This window comes from Enoplosus armatus, chromosome 1, assembly GCF_043641665.1.
Source record: "Enoplosus armatus isolate fEnoArm2 chromosome 1, fEnoArm2.hap1, whole genome shotgun sequence".
Lineage (NCBI taxonomy): Eukaryota > Metazoa > Chordata > Actinopteri > Centrarchiformes > Enoplosidae > Enoplosus > Enoplosus armatus.
In genome coordinates this window covers 21,715,149-21,735,213 of record NC_092180.1, presented here as the reverse complement: position 1 = coordinate 21,735,213, position 20,065 = coordinate 21,715,149, and the positions used below count along the sequence as shown (strand labels likewise).

Here is a 20,065-nt window from a genome sequence, read left to right as displayed (position 1 = left end):
GCAGTGTTGAAGGAAAGAGAAGACAGATATCAGTCTCCTGCTGCAGATATACCATATTTCCAGAAGCAATCACGAGATCCGTCCTTCAAAATTAAATATGCTAATGCCAATGACTTTTCCATTACGAGCTTATATTGGCATCGCAGTACTTTAACCTGAGGTCACTGAGGAATAAGCCAAAAATCTTTAACACTAATTCCCACACACTATCAATCAGCAGCCTCTAAACCAGCCCCATTGCCGCGGTATATAAACTACTGTACGAAATATGTGAGAGTGGCAGTACAGCAGGATGTGTTAGAGGATTTGCTCATTAGCCAGTAATAGAACTAGCTTAGTCAAAGTTTACATTGCAGCTTGTTTTTTCGTGGGTAATCAGTTTTGTTTACAAGAGCTCATTTTCTACAGTGCGCCCTTGGGGTCGATTTGCATTCATTGTTCAGTCTTCTGGAGGTTTTGCTGTGTGTTTGACTCATTAAGGAAAATGAGCTTGCCTTTATGGCACAGCTCTTTGTAGAGTGTGAGTAAAGCAAATTTGAAGAAGATTTGAGTTAGGAAGTTCATTTGGTGTGTGACTGAACTGATGTTTGAGTTTTGTTACATGTGCTTATGATGCACACAGGCACTTGCTGGCACGTGTTCTGTATTTTATTGTCTTTGTTTCATGTTGCCTAAGTACACATCTCTGTTAAGAAGTTTACAAGTAAATCAGCCTCAGTTTGCCAAACAACATAAATTCACTGCGGTGGATGAAAGTATTCCTGTCTTTTCAATCGTAATGACATGCCTCCTTTTTGCTTGCGGTTGTGTTTTGTCTTGTTTACTCCGCGGGGGCAGGTGCTCAGCAGTATTGATATGTAAGCTCTCCCCATGAATTTTAAAGCTGCTTGATTAACGGTGAGCCATGTGAAAGGCTAATGAAATTTCAGAAACGCATCCCTTGTAAAAATTATGCATCATCCCATGCAGTGTTGTCAAATATTGACTTAAATGCCAACAAGGGATGTAGAATTTAGATTTTGATACTGTATGACAAATCAATCAAATAACTTACGAGAGCCATGAAATGCCAGGGGTAAAACAATGTAATAAAATAACATGAAGGACAACAGAAAGAGTTTAATAAAATCTCAATTCAATACATGCCTGTCACGTGTCTGCTGCAATATTCATGACAGGTTTATAACCAGTGAACAAACGAGAGATAATAATCAGCATGGGCAGGATTTCCTAGAAAAATAATATGCTAAACTTGTTTTTTGCTGTCCTATTTGCGAAAAAATTTTCGTCACTAAAAGATGCTAAAATCCTGCTCATCCAAGGTTTCCCAGCTGCTGTGTCTGAAAACTCTTGCAACACTGTGTTGTATAAAGAGCAACTCAAATTGTGAGACCAAAACGTTTTGACTTATGGCCTTCCATCAGGGTCATCAGGATGACTTCCCCTCTCCACGCGCCTTGGAAGTGGGTAAAGTTGTGCCAGAAATCCCTACTCTGCACATCTCCTATGTCCTCAGAGCCACATTGGTGCAGAACAACATAATGCAAATGACCATCTGCTACTCTGTGTTTATTCTTCCAGCCTGTACTGTAGAAGGACAGGTCTGCACTCAACTGCACCTGTGTGGAGCTTGATTAGCATATTTGTGCCAACTGGTTTGCATGTGGGTGAAACAGATGAAAATAAGGGGAGGTTTTATGAGGACTTTTTTTTCCTCTGTTCCACTGACAGTGAAGTCCCTCTCTGACGCCCTGTTTTTCTTTAGATTAATGTGGTATGGTTGCAAAGACAAAAGGCAATGCATATATGCATGTATGCTTGCACCTATAAGTAGCCTCTCTACGCATATAATTCCCAGTAAATTACTGGGATAACCTTTCAGGGACCGCTAGTGATTTTCACTATTCACACATGCAGCTACATTCAGGAACATTTCCATCTTGCACCTTTTCACACATGCCATGACAATGCCAATGCCATAATAGATGGGGCAAGGGACAGTCCAGTAGATGGAGGTAATGCAACACTTAGGGATGCCAACCGCCATGAAACTCAACAGAAGAAGAGGAAGAAGATGGGGCAAGGCGAAGATATACGTGTGCGCAGCGGAAGACGTCTTTAATTGTTTTCAGGAACATGGCAGGCGAGGAGCTGTTTTTGCCAATGTTCTTGTAATGTATTTAATATTCTACAAGTCTTGTGATTGGTTAACTCTCTACAAATGAACGCGTCTTTCGTCAGACGGACGTAACGCTTTACGTGCTTGTCCCTGCAATGTTACTGCTTAATTTCACAACGCTTCCAGACAGGCCTTTTTCCCTGAAATGTTACTAGGTCTTGAGGTGGGAAATGGGCCGTGCAGATTTCTATTCACTATTGATCCCTGCTCCCATTCACACATGACCCCATTTAGGAAATGTTCCTCAACATTTCAGGGAAAGGGTCTAGAGTGTGTAATGGTCTTCACATTATGTCTGCTTACCCTAAATTTTGTTTTTAAAGTGGTTACAGCCAGATTATATTTCATGCCCCCCCCCCCCCCCCCCCACTCGATCTAATGGATCAGACATCAAGTGCAGCTCACTGGGTACGGCACAGATACACAGACCGGGACCAGAGTGGGCCCACATTGTTTAGACAGAGCAGGGCGGAGGTGAAGTGTATCATATTCATCATTATGCATAAGTAAGGCTTTTATGTTGTGTTTTGTTTTTTGCAAAGTGCAGTAAACAACAATGCAGCCTTGAGCTGTAGCAGGACACTTGTATTGTAGGTTTTAATTAGGCTGTGGCTAATTGCAGTGTCCAATATCTGATAATTGGACTAAATGCAGTGGATGTCAGACCTTCATGTAATACTGTCTTGTGTGTGTGTGCATTCTGTGAGGATCATAAAACATGAAAAACAAATGAACATCATCCAGTCTCACTGTATGGAGTTGGAGGCACAAGCTGAATAAAATTGTGTTATGGCCGGCAAAAACAAAATCATTCAGCACCAGAGTAATGCCTGACTGATTAAGTTATAAATTGCTGCTGCCCTCAAATGATAAGTTCATTTCCTAAATGCTGTATATCCATTTTGGCAAAATATAATTCATTCATTATATTTATATTTCCATAAAGAGGGTCCAGTCTGTAAAAATTGAATAATTTTGTGGACACATGTTGACTTATACCATTTTTAAAAGTTGTATACCATGCAAAAGTGGACATATCTTTTTACCAATTGATGGTTGGCTGATTTTAACTCAGATGTGCAGCAGCCGCTCATAGAAATCGGTTCACTCACTGGCTCAACAATGCCTTTGTGAAACATCCAGTTGAGGTTTAACCTCTCCTGTCGTGTGAAAGGCCGTTGGTGTTTCCCATTGTTTAATCTGTTTGGTCATGTCGTGTTTTATTCGCTCACTTGTCGGGTGACGGGGATCATATCACACACAGTCATGTAAACACTGTTAGCAGCTTACTGTGGTAATCCACCCTTACTGTATTTACCCTCTCCACGTATAGGCATGTGGGGAGGGCCTACCAAGAGGCGGTACTCATCTGAAGGTCAAACCAGCACAGATGTAGAAAGAGAGCGAGGTCACTGCTGTGTAACTATTTGCATTGCCAGAGCCCTGCTAATGCAAGTTTCCCAGAGGACGTCCTCTGGACTGGAAGGATTGGTAAACAGGTCACAGTGCTGCTCCAGCAGAAGTAGCCATCTCGGATACAAATCAATACCGAGCTTTCCACTGTCTCCCTATCTGCTTCCCTTTCAGCCCGAAGCAACTGCTTTTTTTTTTTTTTTTGACATAATGAATATTTATGCTTCTCTGTTGAACTAGTTACACTATTTTTTTCTAATTTGCCGCAGTTTCATCTTCATTTTATGCTTGATATGCCTCATAATGAGCCCTGACTTTGAAGTTCGGGAATAGCATGAGTGGCATTATGCTTTATTGTTTAAGTGCTCATGGGGTGTATTTGTAAGAGCCTCTACAGTTTAGACTTGCTGGTGTATTGCGAATAGTAAAACTGAGGTCATACACAGTTCAGGTTGTGTAATGTTGCCACCAGAAAAAAGATTTGCTGCTGTTCTCTGTTTGTAACCCAGTTTGTGAGTAAAATATGTCAGCGTTCCAGCGCGCATCCATCTCTACTAATGAGAGACAGCCCAAGGAGAGTGCAGTGACTGTCAGCTCCGCTCTGCGTGGAGGTGATAGAACTTAATTTCCTACAGATTTCTCGGCTGCGGCTTCTGTCTGCATTGTTGTGCTGCAGGGAGAGATTATCGGATTATCGCACAATAAGGAAAAATGTTGGGGGGAAAAGTGGATAAACTTAAAAGTATGAGATTCTTCCTACTAACAGCAAGTGCATGTTTTAAGTGTACAGCTGTGCGTTGGCTTTGTTTGAGTCTGAGCACCACAGATGGCTGTTGAGAAAAAATGTTGAAGATCCAGGCACCAGGATAATGTTGTGCGTGTACTGGAAGATCACAAATTCTCTTCCCACCAGGTGCTCCTGACAATGTCCAATCAAGTTAAAAAAACATCCTTAACTGAGACACTTGTCCCACATCTTTCTTGCACTGGCATTCTAAAAGCTAAGATGTAAAAGTCTGGTTGCTGTGAGTTCATACATGCGTGACCTCTGTCTGACCCATGTCTGTATTATACCAAAGCTTTTGCTACAGTGCTCCCCTTGTGCGACAAATAGGACTTTTCCCTCCCATGCCATCTCTTTCTCAATCCTATTCTCTTTCCAACAGAGAAGAAATAGATGAGCAGTCTTGACATCCCCTGGGGGAATGTGAGCCAGTTGAAGGTTGAGGCAGCGATGTAGTGGGGGTTTGAGTGGGTCTTTGCTGGAGGCCTATCACCATTAATGGGCTATTGCCCCCTATGGGGTGAGGGCATGAAGTGACTATTCATCATAGCCACATCCACGTGTCATCAGACCCCCCTGTCCCCCTGTCCCTCCTTTGCGACCACACAGGCAGATTAGGCATGACAGGACAGCACTCACTGGCATGGCTGACTTGTCTTTCCTTTCCTTTCCTTTCCTTTCTCCTCTCCTCTTCCCAGTTCCAATCCCATTCCCATGCTGTCTTCTCCTCCCAGCAGCCATACACAACCTGAACTCTGGGTGCACTCTCCTCTAATCCACCGCCAGTCTTATCTCCGCTCAGGAACAATAGCCACAGAGCGAGCACAGCTCAGAACCGCAGCCTGCAGGAAAATAGCTCCTCTCCCACAAGGATGTTGGACGCTCTGTATCCAACAGCGTCAGCCAAGCAGCCTGTCACCGCTTCACATTAAGTCCTCCTCACTGCATGTCGGGAAAAGATTCCAGCTTCTGTGTGTTTGACTGTCATCCAAATGGAATTTCTATTACTGCAGTGCAATCGACGGCAGCAGCAGCAGCAAATGACTAATCGCATCTGTACTTGGTGTACTGACTCGCCTTGTCAGTGTGCTGATCTACTGCTCGTCGTTTTTGTTTGTTCACTGCAGAGCTGCATGAGTTAGCAGTGAGGGCTTTTTTTGTGATTCATGTAGGTGGACGGGCACCTTTCCAAGCCGCTGTCCCCATTCATCTTCTGTTAATGAGCTTTCACCTCAGTCCTAACGAGCTGTAATTGCAATTGCGCCCCCACATATAGGAGCAATGCCACTGTCCATGCAGTGGCCCTGCAGTGGACAGGCATTTGCATACATGAGGCATAGCCAGTGTTACACAGCAAGGCAGCATCAAATCACATGGAGTCCCTCAACAGTGTTACGTCATCCCATGTTAATCAGCAAATCCAGTTAATTACTCATTACTGGATGCACGACTTTGTCAATTAGCAATCCTTTCAATGATATCACTCAACTATTTAGGACTTGACCTCATGCTGTTTCTCTACTTCTGGTTTATACCCAAATACTTAGTATGCCAACATGCTAAACTAAGATGATACACATTAGGCTATACCTGCTAAACATCAACATACCAGCATTATCATTGTGAGTTTGTTAGCATGCTGATTTTAGCATTTACCTCAAAGAACCGTTGCACTTACATACAGCCTTAAAGGGGGTTGATGTGTATATAAGTTTTAAGCCAGAGACACGAGAACCAAAAACGCTACATTGATGTTTTGCCAGATGAAAATGATTTGGAAAGCTCCTTCTAATGTAATACAACTTTACTGCACATAGAAGCAGGGGTCTGTTGATACCACACCTCATAAGTCACTTAACAGTTATTTTCATCAGTAGTGAGCTTTCAAGTGATGTGTGTTCATTAGCTGCTGGATATGGAGAGCCCTTCACTGCTGTGCATATTTATTATTCTTGCCACTCTCTCCCTCTGTCTGTGTCTCCCACTCTCTCTTTCTGTCACTCTCCTTGACTTCCTGTCGCAGTCTCTTTGTTTATTTCTCCCTCTGTGACAAACTTGCATCACCTGCCTGTCTCTAATTTTCCACTTTTCCCCTCCCTTTCTCAATTCACTCGCTGTTGCTCGTCTCCCTCCGACGCTCCCCTCTCTTCCTCTCTCCCTCTGTTTCTGTGACTTTGGCTGGCTTACTTCCGTCATCACCGCCTCCCTCTTGTTTTCTGCTTTGTGTATGTTGCCTCTTGAGGCTTACTCTCCAGCTGCAGTGAGGGAATGAATCCATATACATGTCAGCGTGTTGTGGAAGACACTCTTCAGTTTCTATTCCCTCAGGCCATCTGGGGGAACAGCAAATTTTCTCATACATGAGTGCACACACCCACACAGGCATGCCTTCGCTAGGATATTACATGTGACTGGCTGCACAATTCTTAACTCTTTTTTTTTTAATGTTCTTGAGTTTGTGAATACACTTGTGTGGCTTGTTTGAAATACATTTTAAATATATTTTGCTTACAAAGGCAACCCCCAGCATTATGGGTCTGCCTACAAGTGCCTTTCACTATGTGTCATTTGTCTGTCAAGAAGTAAGGCTTCCAGCTGAAACAGAAAGGCATTTACAAGAAGGCACAAACCAAAAATAGTGCCGAGACCCAAAATACTCTCCGCTCTGGACCAAGCATGAAGCCTTGGCTTCCAGGCTTCCTAAAAGTTTATATATACTGTGTGTATATATATATATATATATATAAATATATTGTATATGTACAATTGTATATGTACAATTTCCCCCCCGGGGATCAATAAAGTAAAGTACACACACACACACACACACACACACACACACATACACACACATATATATGCATATATGTATATATATACGTGTGTGTGACAGGCAGGCAGAGGCCTCAGAGTGTACCCGCCACAAGCTTGGCACAGTGTGAGCCTGGAGGAAGAAGGAGACAGAGAGAACAAACGGCATGGTTGCTTTTGTTCTGTCTGCGGGAGGCTGATAGAGACACAGCAGCACACAGACGCACAAACACAGACACACAACCCCCGTGCAGATGGACAAGCCTGTTATGTTCACAGAAAGACAGGAGCATGGCCGTGACAATCCAAGCTTATTGATTGCAGACACTTTACAAACTGTTTCTAAATATCAAATCAAGTAAGGACTGAAATTGTGAAGGCTGTTAAAAAAAAAAAAAAAAAACGACATACAACAGAAGCACACATGATAATTTATTCCCTTTGTCTTTGCTGCTTTTGTTCGTTCAAAACAGTATGAGACATGAAAATGAAATCAAAATTGGGGTGCGATGTGAGCACAAAGCTGACAGGGTTGTTTTGTCTTTGCTTATTGTAACTATTCTCCCAGAGGTCTGTGGGGAACAGTCAGCGGCGAGAGCCCTCCTCTTAGCTCCACTCACGAAGCGGAGTGACACTCAACAGCAGGCCGCCACGGGTCAAGGAGCAAACACCTTCACTTGTCAGCCAGCTCTCTGACTGACACACAGTACCTGTGGGTGGCTCCTGATATAGCTCAAATCCCTGACGGCCGCCACGAAATTGACCGTTTGCTCTTCACAGACCTGAGCAATCAAACAGAATGAGATCAAAGCTGCAGAAACGTCTCACTGCGACGTACGAGCCCTGCTGCGGCAGCTTTGTTAATCAACCCTGCAGCCTGCTGAAATGTGTGTCTTTGTCATGAAACAAGCTTGGCAGGGTCAGTGTCACAGACGGCGAAGTTTACTAAAACACATTTTAGCATTAGCATTCATGAGCAGCTCAGCACCAAGGCACAAGTTTAGTAATTAATGTGTGTGTGAATCTGAAAGCATCTGCTACGTCATTTATCTGTTTTAAAAACGTTGAACAGACATTGTAGTAAAATACTCTGCTCTGTTCTGTAACCCATTTTCCTCACTGTTGTTTTGTCACACTCTGCAGATGCACTTTGCAGAGATCCACCTTCTTAATAACCAAGCTCTCTGAAATGACAAAAGATGCGCACGTTCAGGATTTCTTTAAGGGTGACTTAGCTGGCGGAGCAGGCAGAGCAAATCCTCGAAGGCTGGGTATCTTCTGGCCATTGTTTTCCTGGGGTGTAAAGTCAATCGCATTTAATCCTTCACTAGTGCACAAGAGATCCCCTCAATCAAATCCAGATATTCACTGTGCCCCTGCAAACGCTTCACAGCAGCAAATTCTCTCTGGCTCAGTGGGAGTGGGTGGGTGGCAGTCAACCAGAGAGGCAGATGAATGTGTTTTTACTTTACATATTAGAAGCTTTAGCCTTGCAATGAAAGCACAGTTACGCAGTTATTTGCTGGTTTCTTGCAAATGCAATCACTTTTACTGGCTGGCAATAATAGAGAAGGAGGACGAATCAGACAGGAGTGGTCTGGATGATGAGGGCTAGATGGCTTGGTCAGTCCTTTATGTACAGCAGGATGCGGCTGCCAGGTTGGTTGCAGTTAATGTTTTTTGATTTAATCCAGAGCTCTCTGCCTGCCCATGCACCGCCATGATAATATGCCCAGAGGGCTCCTCCTGTATAGTAAGTGGAACAGGAGCCTCCCTGGATTTATTGCAAGGAATATATTCCTTTCTCTCCCATAGGATTAATCTCTGTAGTCCATGAACCAGAGAGAAAGACGATAACAAAGTCTGGATCTGTCACTTATTTCAAAGCTTAGCTGTTTCTCCTCACTGCTTCAGATTTTTAGCTCACATGTAGAACCCTACATTCAACTGACTGGGTTTTTATGACAGTCAGTATCCATGTCTTTTCCCATTAGGGAAAAATGGTTTGTAGCTCGATTGCAGCTGTTTAGTTCTCAGCAGTATGCTCCGCTGTACCCCCACACTTCTTTTTTAGTGGCACTAAACAGATGGTTGTGGTCAGTGCTGCTGAGTGCTGCTCCTGCCGCTACATGACTGTTGAAACCCTGTTGAGTGGGCCACACTTTCTAGAAGTTTAATTGTTTCTCAAAATACTTGTAGCACTTAAAACTTAGGAGCAACAACACATTCTTTGTAGCTGCCTAGTCAGTCTTGAAATGTCCATTTCTTCAACTTTTAAAATACGAGTAAAAATAGGAAAATAAATCAAATATTGCAAGCTTTTCAAGGGTTGTAAAGACGAAGTAGGCAAGGGGCAAAAAGTGAAAGAGAGGAAGTGCAGCATCTGGACAGGAACTCTGACATCCGGGGAGGGGGAGGTAGGGGTTACATCAAGGGAGGGTGTGGTGGCTGACCTCTGACTCTAAAGAGAGGGTAGAGGTCAAAGACAGAAGATAGACTGCAGCTGTGTTGCAACATGCCAATCACTGTAATTTGCCGAGACAGACGTGCCCCCACCCACTTTTCCAAGCATGCCTTAACAGGAGCTGACAGAGAGGAAGAAAAGAGGGAAGGAAGGAAGGAAGGAAGGAAGGAAGGAAGGAATGAATTAAAAAAGGCAGTGGGAGGAAGGGAAGAAGGTCAGCAGGGCTCCTATCTCTACACCCAAGGCTTCATTCTTGGGAGCTAGCAGGGAGTCTCAATCCACCGCAGCAGTTTATCGAAGGCAGCGTGCCTCCAATTAAAGGGGTCTTCCCACAAGATTTACTCACCACCCCACCTATAATGCCCTGCTCTCCTCCCACTCTCATTTAACCCCCTCTGGAAGCCTCCCTTTGCTTCTTCTATCCCCTTCTAGAGCTATTTGTTCTTCTGCTGGGTAGGTAGGACCTAATCATACCGGGATCTCGTAATGCCAAGTCTTTTAACTGCTGGATCAAAGAGTGCGAGTTTGCCTAATGCGGGATTACGCTGAGATACGGGACCTGGCAGCCTCACCTCACTCCACCCCTCCACTTCCACCACCACCGGCGGTTAGCTCCATTAGGCTCAACGCATTGCTCATTTTTCCGCAAGAGCTCCCTTGGGCTAAGAGGCAATTATGCAGTAGTGTGGCATAATATTTCATTCTCTTCACATTGCATTACTCTATGGTGTTGCTGGCCACTAACAGCTTCATGTGGTGCAGGCTGCTAACAACTTCATATGAACAGAGGGAGATTGGAGAGAGGAGGAGGTGGAGGAAGAGGGAGAGGAGCAGAGTTCTCAAGGGCATGATGCTTCATTTGGAATCAGGTGTGTTTCACCTCCTTACATGGAGAATAAACGGTTGTGCATGTATCTTAGTTTAGGTTAGGTGATATTAAGTAGATTTACAACATGAATGCAAAAACAAAAACATTAATATGTGCGCTGGAATCATAATTCTGAACTTTGCGTGCAACATTTATGTTGAGAAATGTTAAAATGTTTTTTTAAAAACCCTGCTGTTTTATGTTTCTCAGAAATGTGATTTTCACAGCATCTTTGAAATGTTTGTGATGAGCCTGTATGTGATGAAATATGGACATGATACAGCAAGATTAAATATCTCATACAGCAGCCAGGCATCCTTCAAGGCCGTGTGTGTTATTAATGATTTAATATGTATACAGTTGAAAGTATGGACACTTCAAAACTCCAACCACAGACCCATGTGGGTCCCTTTCTGCATGGTGTGAAGATTGCACAAGGTGAAATTCCTTTATGCCCTCATGTCTTTTTGCTCAACCACTTTGATAGATAAAATATAAAATCCCCTCCACATTGAGAGACTAGTAGCTTTTTGGTCCAACAATTTATTTTCTGGCACTGTAAGTCTTCTCTCGTAGTCCATCTTTGGATGATGCTGCAGAGTAGCTGCTTTGAGAGGTTGTCCTTCAATCTGTTATTTTTATTCTATATATAAGAGGGGGGGGGCTCTATTTGCTGCTACATCAAAAATGTACATTCACCTGCTATTGGCTTTAAAGAGACATTAAACAGTGAGTACAGTGTTCATAGTTTTGGGCAGGAAGAGGGAACATGGCGAACATGGTGCTTTCTCTTCACCCGTATTCTGACAGAGCAGGCATGTACAGCCCAGGGCAAGGCTGTTCAGAACTGTTGTTTGATTTTGCCGTACTCAGGGAGGTTACACTGTGTGCTCTTGCAGGTGCTCAGCCTCCCAGGTCCCCCTCTTCTCCCCTGATTTCAACTCTCTCTTCTGCTTCCCACTTCTGTCATCAGTTCAGCAACAGCAAACTGTCACCATCATTCACTTCTTGTGAGAGGCCCCTTCTATACCACTCACACATCTTATCAACAGGCAGATTTGATTTTTCTCTTCCTGACTATTGCTGGTGGGGGATTTACACTTTAGATATGAAATGAGGATACAATACAACACTGGGCAACTTTTGGACAGCGTCATTGGACCATCGGTTGCCTCAGCACAAGAACAACAAACAACTTAACAAACATATTTCTTTTTAGCAATTTAGTAAGTTGTTTTTAACCTTGCGTCTCTGTTTATTCAACAATACACAGAAATTGTTCGTTACCAGCCATAAAAACTGACAGCGTTGTTGAGCCTTACAGCTGCTTTCACATTTTAAGACAGAACAAAATAAATTCAACTCTTTAGCCTGATAGGCAATGTTATTAGTGCCCTTTAGCCTCCAATCTGTTGTCACTGGCTGTGATTTCAGCCACATAATAAAAAGGATGCTGAAACTGGGAAGATGAGGCTGTTTTGTCTCCCAGTCAAATCAGTTGAAATATCACCACACATTCATCATATGCTATACAAGAAATGTACAAGTCAGGCTTTACAAAATGTGTTGGTTTAGTGTTTTGTAAGTGCATCTGCAGTCATAAATCCTCATTTCTCACATGCTGACGATGTTGTGCCCCACTGAGCCGTTTATATTTGTAAAGTATTTTTTTCAGAAACCCAGCATTAACGACCAGTCTTTCTCCTTTCTCCCTATAGAAATACGATCTGGTGGACGAGGACCTAAGGATGGATCGGTGAGGCAGCTGCCCCTGTACGACACGCCGTATGAGCCAGCTGAGAACGGCGGAGACTCGGACCCCGAGCGCTTGCGCTGCCCCAGAGAAAGCCGACTGCCCCAGGATGACGAGCGACCCCCTGAGGAGTATGACCAGCCCTGGGAGTGGAAGAAAGAGAGGATTTCCAAAGCCTTTGCAGGTACGATAGCCAGTGACATTAGATTGAATTTTATTATGCCCAGTCAAGGTGACTTAAAAATAACCATCAACAGGGGAAGTAGCTAAAACAAGTCAGTAATATACTGCATAGAATTATGTTGCAAAAATACACACCCTCCCTGCTTTGCTCTTTCTGGCAGAATCATTATAGAAGTCCTTCAGCTCTACTTGTTGCATACTGTTAATGCTAATGTCAAAAACTCAGACAGTGAATCTGACCATGTAAACTAATCCAGTTTAGAGATGACTGCATATCTGTTGCCTTATTTCAATTTCAAGCTTTTAACTGAAACCGTTTCTCCTCTGCTTAACTAACCAGGTGTCTGTTTCTTCCAGCTCTAACAAATTAGATTTTGGCTTCTGTCAGGTTCTGAGGTCTCCTGCTTCTGCTGCTGCTGCTGCTTTAAACTCTCTGTTAACACTTATTTTTTTCTCCTCTATTAAAGCACCCGCTAAGTTCACTTGCAGCTGTCCAGTCTACTGTTTGCTGTTTTGATCCAACTGCTGCCTGTTTAAACTAAGATGATCCTATGATACATACGCTGCTCGTGGGTGGGGGGTTTATCGGTTGTGCAGGTGCATGTAGGTGCAGGTAGTCACTGTGGTTTGAGAGCTTCAGCATGGCTAACACAGCCATAACGTCAAACAGGGCTGTTCCTGGAAGGCACACGGCTTCGGAATATATAAATATGCACCCCAAATTTAAATTTGAATGCCAAGCCTTTTAAGTGATATAAGAAAAGAAAATCAGCAACCCATGACTCTAATTTTCATCGCCCCTTTTCTCTTTATATTTTGTCTTTTTTATCCTTGAACAGCTCTGCTTTGTTATGACTGCATTAGCTACGAGGGCTCTGTAAGTGGCACTGGATCAGGTCAACACGGAAGAAAGGACTGCACCTCTAAATCCCTCACAGGTACCATTGGAGACGGGGCTGGGGAGTGTCTCTTGTCTTTCTGTATGTTCATTTTAGACTCAGACTTTAATGCCTGAACCTTATGAGTCTTGTGGTTTGGAATTTATTTCTTACTTAAATCCTCAGAACACAGGTTAAAAAGTACATTAAATACTGATGTTACAAGCATGTTTTGGAGGTTATTAGTGGTTGTAAGATTTGGTTAACACTGCAAAAGATGATCATGTGAGCCTTGAATCTCACGCCTTATTTAAATCTACCAGTATGTCGAAAAAAGGTCGTCCACGAACAGTGAAATGCAAATCACCTTGGTTTTGTATTTTTCTCTGATTGGTATGACATTATCAGGATGCTACTAATGTGATTGCCTAGTGCTTGAAGTGTACTTAAAAAGGCTCAGCCACTGTATATACTCAAATCAGCCTTTCAGTGGGCACATGAGTGGAACAAGTACAGTGACACTCAGTGCTCAGAAGAAGGGGTGATGGGTGTAGTATGTTGACTCCTCCACCTCTAAGGGTGGAAAGAGAATAATTAACACAGCAGTTAGAAAAACATTGAAATACTATATATTTTCTGTTATGGGGATGTTGTGCGCACAAACCCAGAGCTGACAGGTTGCTAAGTGATTTCTACTGTAATGCCCGGTTTACAAGCTCACACTGTGTTTCCCCTCTGCATAAAAAGACACAATCAAGCAGACCAACCAACCAGTGAACACACAGAGCCTTACCAAACAAACGTTTAAATAATCGTGTGTCGTAAGATTTTAGCTTAGGTTTACGTATGTGGAAGTATTTCTGCTTGTACTTCTTTAAAAAAACAGATGAAAAAGAAATCTTTGATGAAGAAATGATTGATAAATAGTTTTGCAGACCTTTATTTGGTTTAAGATTCACAAAATCGTGAGTGTGAAAGTGTCGTCCGCAGGATAACATCAGGATGACTACATCATCAATTGATGAACCAGTTTCTTTTAAGTCTTTTTTAATTACAGCTGAATGAAAGAAGCCATTAAAAATATGATGGCCCGAAGGCTCATTGTAGTATACAACTGGGAAAATAAGTTGCCACGTTTGTTTTTTACACTTGGAAGAGTAATTTAGCTTTATAGACGTGTAAATGTAATCTCACAGAGAGCATTATATTCTGTTTTTTGTACTTTCCATAAATGTATCTACTATATTTATCTTTTAATTTCCCTTCTGTTTGCTTTGGGAACACTGCATTGCATTTACATGGCATTTCAATAAAGCAAAATTGATTAGAAGAGAGGATGAGAGGGAGATTAATCCCCGATGGTGTTCTGCTATTGATGGCTGTTAAAGATGGACTCACTCGGGACTCGGTTAGAGATCTGGAGGCAGATAACAAGAAGAATATTTGGCATGGTAAAAGGAAAGTACATTCTAAAACACAATTCACATACAGTCAAAAGTTTACATACATTTGTAAGGGACATTTGTGTCAACACAGTTTGGGGATTTTAATGAATTCTACAGCTTTCTACAGCAATCTGTGACGGAATGATTGAGAAAATGTAGTAAAGTTTAATTTCCCATATACATTTTTTGTGGGTCTTCTGAAAATATGAAAAAATATGATGGCTCAAAAACAGATACAGCACAACTAGATTTTGGTTGCCTGCCCCTTAGCCCTTTTAATCTCAATAAGCAACTTTTGGCAGCCATCAACAAGATTCTTTTCAACCTAATTTATTGGTTTTTCTTGTATGGACTCGTCTTTTTATGGCAGTCCATATATTTTCAATAGGCCAGGACATCAGGAAGACCATTCCAAAAGCGTTTTTGTTGTTTTGTGTTTGTGACAAAGAAGTACATTTCCCAATCTGTCACAGAAAAAAAGAACATTTGTAGAAATCAGTAATATCCCTAAACTGCCTTGACTTAACTGTCCCTTACATGTAATTTTGACAAATTTCTAGCTGGCCTATGTTTGTAGATGTTTACAATGTTACTTAGTAGCTAGCTGACAGGGTGAGCCATAGAGACAGCAGCAGCAGCAGTAGTAGTAGAGTGGAGAGACACAGAGATGATGCTGAACTGGACTTCACTGTAGTATGTTACATATTTAAGAGAGTGTAAAGTCTCTTATGTGGCATTACATGGTAGCAAGCTCATGAATTTAATTTGTGGAAGAAGAAAAAGAGGCCCAAGGGAGTATTTAGTGCGTGCCTGCAGGTAATGAGCGTACCAACACACTCCTTAGACAGTATCACTACTCCAAAATGGACGAAAGAAAGGTGAAATGATTTTTGGCTCGTTTTGAAGACTTTAAAACTCTAAATATTTATGATGGATTTATTTTGCTACAGTTCTGCCTCGTAGAACGGGCTCAAACTCTATATGTTCATACACATCATACGTCTGTCTATTCATTTGCCATCTCTCTATGTTTCCCTAATATTTGTGTCACTTCACTTCTGTTTCCTGTTTACCTCTGTGTATTCTAGGCACCAAGGTCTTCATAGGAGTCACGCTGTTCTGCCTCTGCCAGTGATTAGTTAAATAAGGGATGCTGCATTCTTAATCACTTTCCTTCTCTCCCTCATTATTTTTCTGTCAAGCAGCACTCAGAAGAGTTTGTTTAGGGCGCTATTTACTAACACATCCCTCCTTCAACTACCCCCTTTACAGACAGCGTCCCTCTTTTGATGATGATTAATTTAATTTCCATTGGATGTCAAAATGTTGGCTGTGAATTGGACAGATAAGTTGCAGCTCCAAAAAAGTGCTTTGATTTATTGCACGTGTTATGTCTAATTCAGGCAGAAATAATTCCCCACTATTTGGAAGACAGAAAAAGAAAGAAAGAAAGATGAGAAAGACGTCTTTGGGACAAGCCTCGTCAACACAGGCTTGTTTCTCTTGCAGGTGTCAGTGTAGACTGCTCTTGGATCCAGACATCAAGGGGCTTAGAGAAAGTTTCCCACCTTTCAAGGCTTGAGCTTATGTGCCTGCACCCAAAGCTCTGATCTTTGCAACCAGCTTACCTCCAATGTCAAGAAATTATACATTGCTTCAGTATTTAAGTCCACTTGTGAGCCTATTCTTTAGGAGTGTCGACAATTCCACTTTGCCAGCCATCCCTGTCTCATCCCTGCTGGCACTACTTTAAGAGTCAACTTATAGCCTACCTGTTGCCAGGTTACCCTGCTCTTGTCCTGGGGTTCCCCATCTTAAACATCTATATGGACCATTTAATACAAAGTGGCAAGCTGAACAGCTGTTTCACAACACCACTGTCGATGAATGTTGATACAATCACTTTTCTGATGCCATAAAAACTTGAAAATCTTTAGTGTCATATTTCTCATAGTGGCAGTATTGAATTGTCCTGCATCCATACTCAAAGCAGGGGTCACTTGGGGTTTATGAAATTTTAAACTGGAGTCTTAAGGTCATGGGCTTACTGTAAGTTAGAGCTTGAGATGTCTGGACATGTTTGCTCAAGTAGTTGTGGAATCCAGGTTGGGATTGGATTTCATGGCTGGTTAAGAGTCTCATTTTATATTTTGCTTTCTTTAGTTGAACCTGTAACTAGATATTTTTGGTCTCTTGAACCAGGGCCATGTGGGCTTTGGTGGCAACAGCATTATCAGAGGTCCATTTCCTGAAGTGTTTGTTGTAAACATCCATTAGCATTTTGCAAAGCTACTTTGTGATTTAACACTGGCCCACTGCAGTGGATGATGACACATTATTTTATCGTGGACCCTTTTATTTCATTCATTGCCAGTTAATAGTGTTGTAAATAACATGGCTGAGCTGGAGATTGTTGTTAACAACCCTGCTCATGTTATTTATCCGACTGGGCTCCATTGTGGCGATGTTGCTGTGTCCCCAATTAAGTTACTATGTAAAAATGTTTTCAGGTCACTATTTCGGGCCTGATTCCAGCACTTCGGTGTGGGCAGACAGCCTGTTTTAAAATCAACCTAACTATAGCTTCATGTGCTGTGAGGTTTCTAGGGAGCAATTTTCCTCAGTTATAGTTGCTGAAGCGCTTCGTGGCTGTGTAATATCAATGACTAATGATACTGTTCACCGGTTTGGATTTCAGAGGCAGTTTTCTGCACTCATCAAAACCTTCAGCGTTTATATTTCAACAATTATGTAGGAAATGAAAGTGTCTGCAAACAAAGTATTAACAGATAATGAAAAAAGATGCACAACCTTTGTAAACGTGGAGTGGGTGTAAAAAGAAAAAAGAGCGAGAGAGGTTGGGGGGATTAAATAAGTACCAAGTGCTGCCTACGCCCTCCCACCATGGTATAACATAATAATGCAATCTGCATAAAGGACTATTTGTCTTCATTAATGATAGGGGAAGGAGAGCAGACTGCTGCAGCCCCTTCTCCTCAGCTAACCCTATCGCTGCCTGTATGCTCGCATCTCTCACTTGGTCTGTTGTTATTATTCACCGTTGGGCTATCTCCTGACAGGTATGCAATGGAATGTAAATTCCCTGCCTTGTTAGGGTGTTGGGGGGCTGTGTACTTGTGGTTTGGTTAATCACTCATCCTCGCTGTTGCCCCCACACATTCTCTAGACTGAACACACACTCACCACAGCCTCTTTCCTGCCTCCCTCCTGTCCGCTGAGTAGGTGATGGATGAGCCCCGGAGCTGAAGAGTGAGGAAGACGCATTAGAATTTGACCGCATGAAGAAGCCTGCATGTGAAGGCAAGAGAAAGTGTGCTTGCATGTCCATCAGTGTGAGCTTTGACTCTGCATGTGGCACGCTCACTCACACACCCAGACACGGACACGCTGCCATCGGAAATCCAAGCCTCATCACAGCAGGACTGGGATCGAGAGCCATTGTTACTTAATCTCCTTGCCCTCTGTTACCTGCTACTAACTCCTTTCACTTGGCTTCCAGCCAGCGGGGTACTAGAAGGCGGAGTAAGAGAAGGCGCTGTCGCTTGCTCCCTCAGGTGTTTGGGAGCTTTATGGTTTTTTAATGAATCTTCATGGGCTTAACGACCCAGAAATCTGAGGTCTGAAGTCTAATGTCCTAAAATAAATAATTGATTCAGTTACAGTCCTGTGCTGGTTATTTTCACTGAGATTAAAGCCAGCTGTTTTCTGGGTGCCATGGGTTCTGTTTCTCTCTGCTTCTGCCCCCCCCCACAACCACCACCACTGTCTATCACTCCTCAGCTCTGGCCTCTGCTGCAACACCCTGCTGATAACCTTCCTGACAGCCCTCTTTCATGAGTCTCAAATGTGCCCTGCTGTCTTTCACTGGGGGCTGCCACAGGTCTTATCTTCACTCACACACATTGGCCACACACAACAGCACTGTAAACCTCCCTCACAGCAGCGCTTCTCCAGCAAGCCCCCCCTGAAAGCTCCTGCTGGCCGGCCATCACTAGCGCATCTCTGCCTTCTCTCTCCTGATGGAAGAGCAGGGAAGAGACCGTGCTGTCATCTCATCTCCATCACCCATTTTCTGCGCCACTTTCATTTTTAATGCAAACACACAGCCTTTAAAAACTTATCTGTGCTTTGAAATCAAGCCGGACCGTATAATGTGACGGATACAGTATGCGGAGAATTACGAGGTGGCATTTCAGCTCGACCAGGAGCATTACACAGTTGTTATCTGTGATGATTCGGGTGCTGATGGAACAAACACTTCTTCAGAAGAGGCTGGTTTTGTGTTCCGAGCACTTCTGCTCATAATGTGCGGCATAAACATTGCAATCTTCCAGCTTGTTTTGAATATGCATGCAATTAGCCAACCAAATTAGGCAGAACTAAATTAAATGGCGTTGGTGGAAACAAGCATAGCTGGTGATTTATGGTGCTGCACTGTTTACAGTGATGAAGTGCCATGGGCTAATGAAAAGCCCGGGTAAACAAATACCTGGCTTTAAAAATAGATCTGCTCCTGGAAGAACAAAGGGAAGTTAAACACAAATAGAAAAAGGGACCCATGTCCATTGTTAAAGTACACTCTGGATCTTCTGATGAACTATACTGTCAACGTAGCTGTGAAACAAATAATTCAGCCTCAGTTTACTGAATGGACACCCATAGACTGCTGCTGGGAATCCTCCCAACACCACACATTTCCAAAGCAAGCAGGACATGGATGGACAAACAACGCTGAAGATTTTCTTCTATTCAAAGTCCTAACATGGCCACTTTTGTTTAGTAAACTTTAGTGACAGGTGCTCTGTTGATTTAGAATCGTTAATAGTCTCCATTCCTATGTCAACAGGAGGTGTTGTGTACTGATATAGATTGACGATTATGCAGATGAGATATGGTTTATTGATCCAAATGCAGTCAGATTAGATGACAGAGATGTGGTAATCTGCTGCCAATAATTTCAAAAATCAGAACCTCCAAATTGTATTTAATAATTATATATTTGGAGAGCAACCTTCTGTGTTGTGCAAGCTTTTAGAACTAAAACAAAAAGCTTTTCTACCTGATATTTACCTACAGTCTCTAACACACAACCTGTTGTTGACACAGACTACATTGTACCATCCACAGAGCTGATAATCAGGACAGTGTGATGGGGGCAGATATGTGAAAACACACACTGTGGCAGTGTGGTGAGCCTTCAGGGTTGATGTGTAAATCATCTCTAGTGTGAAGGCAACTGCTGGTGTCACCTTAGTCCTGAATTTGA

General features: G+C 42.7%; 1 protein-coding gene across 1 annotated transcript in view; it reads left to right on the top strand.

The window, feature by feature from the left end:
• The window catches only part of LOC139286802 (SH2 domain-containing adapter protein F-like), an 88,325-nt gene that overhangs the window by 52,258 nt on the left and 16,002 nt on the right, over positions 1 to 20,065 (top strand). Inside the window, exons 3-4 of the mRNA XM_070907723.1 lie at positions 12,238 to 12,456; positions 13,295 to 13,393. Coding sequence (XP_070763824.1) covers positions 12,238 to 12,456; positions 13,295 to 13,393 — 318 coding nt within the window. The remainder of the gene's footprint in view (positions 1 to 12,237; positions 12,457 to 13,294; positions 13,394 to 20,065) is intronic.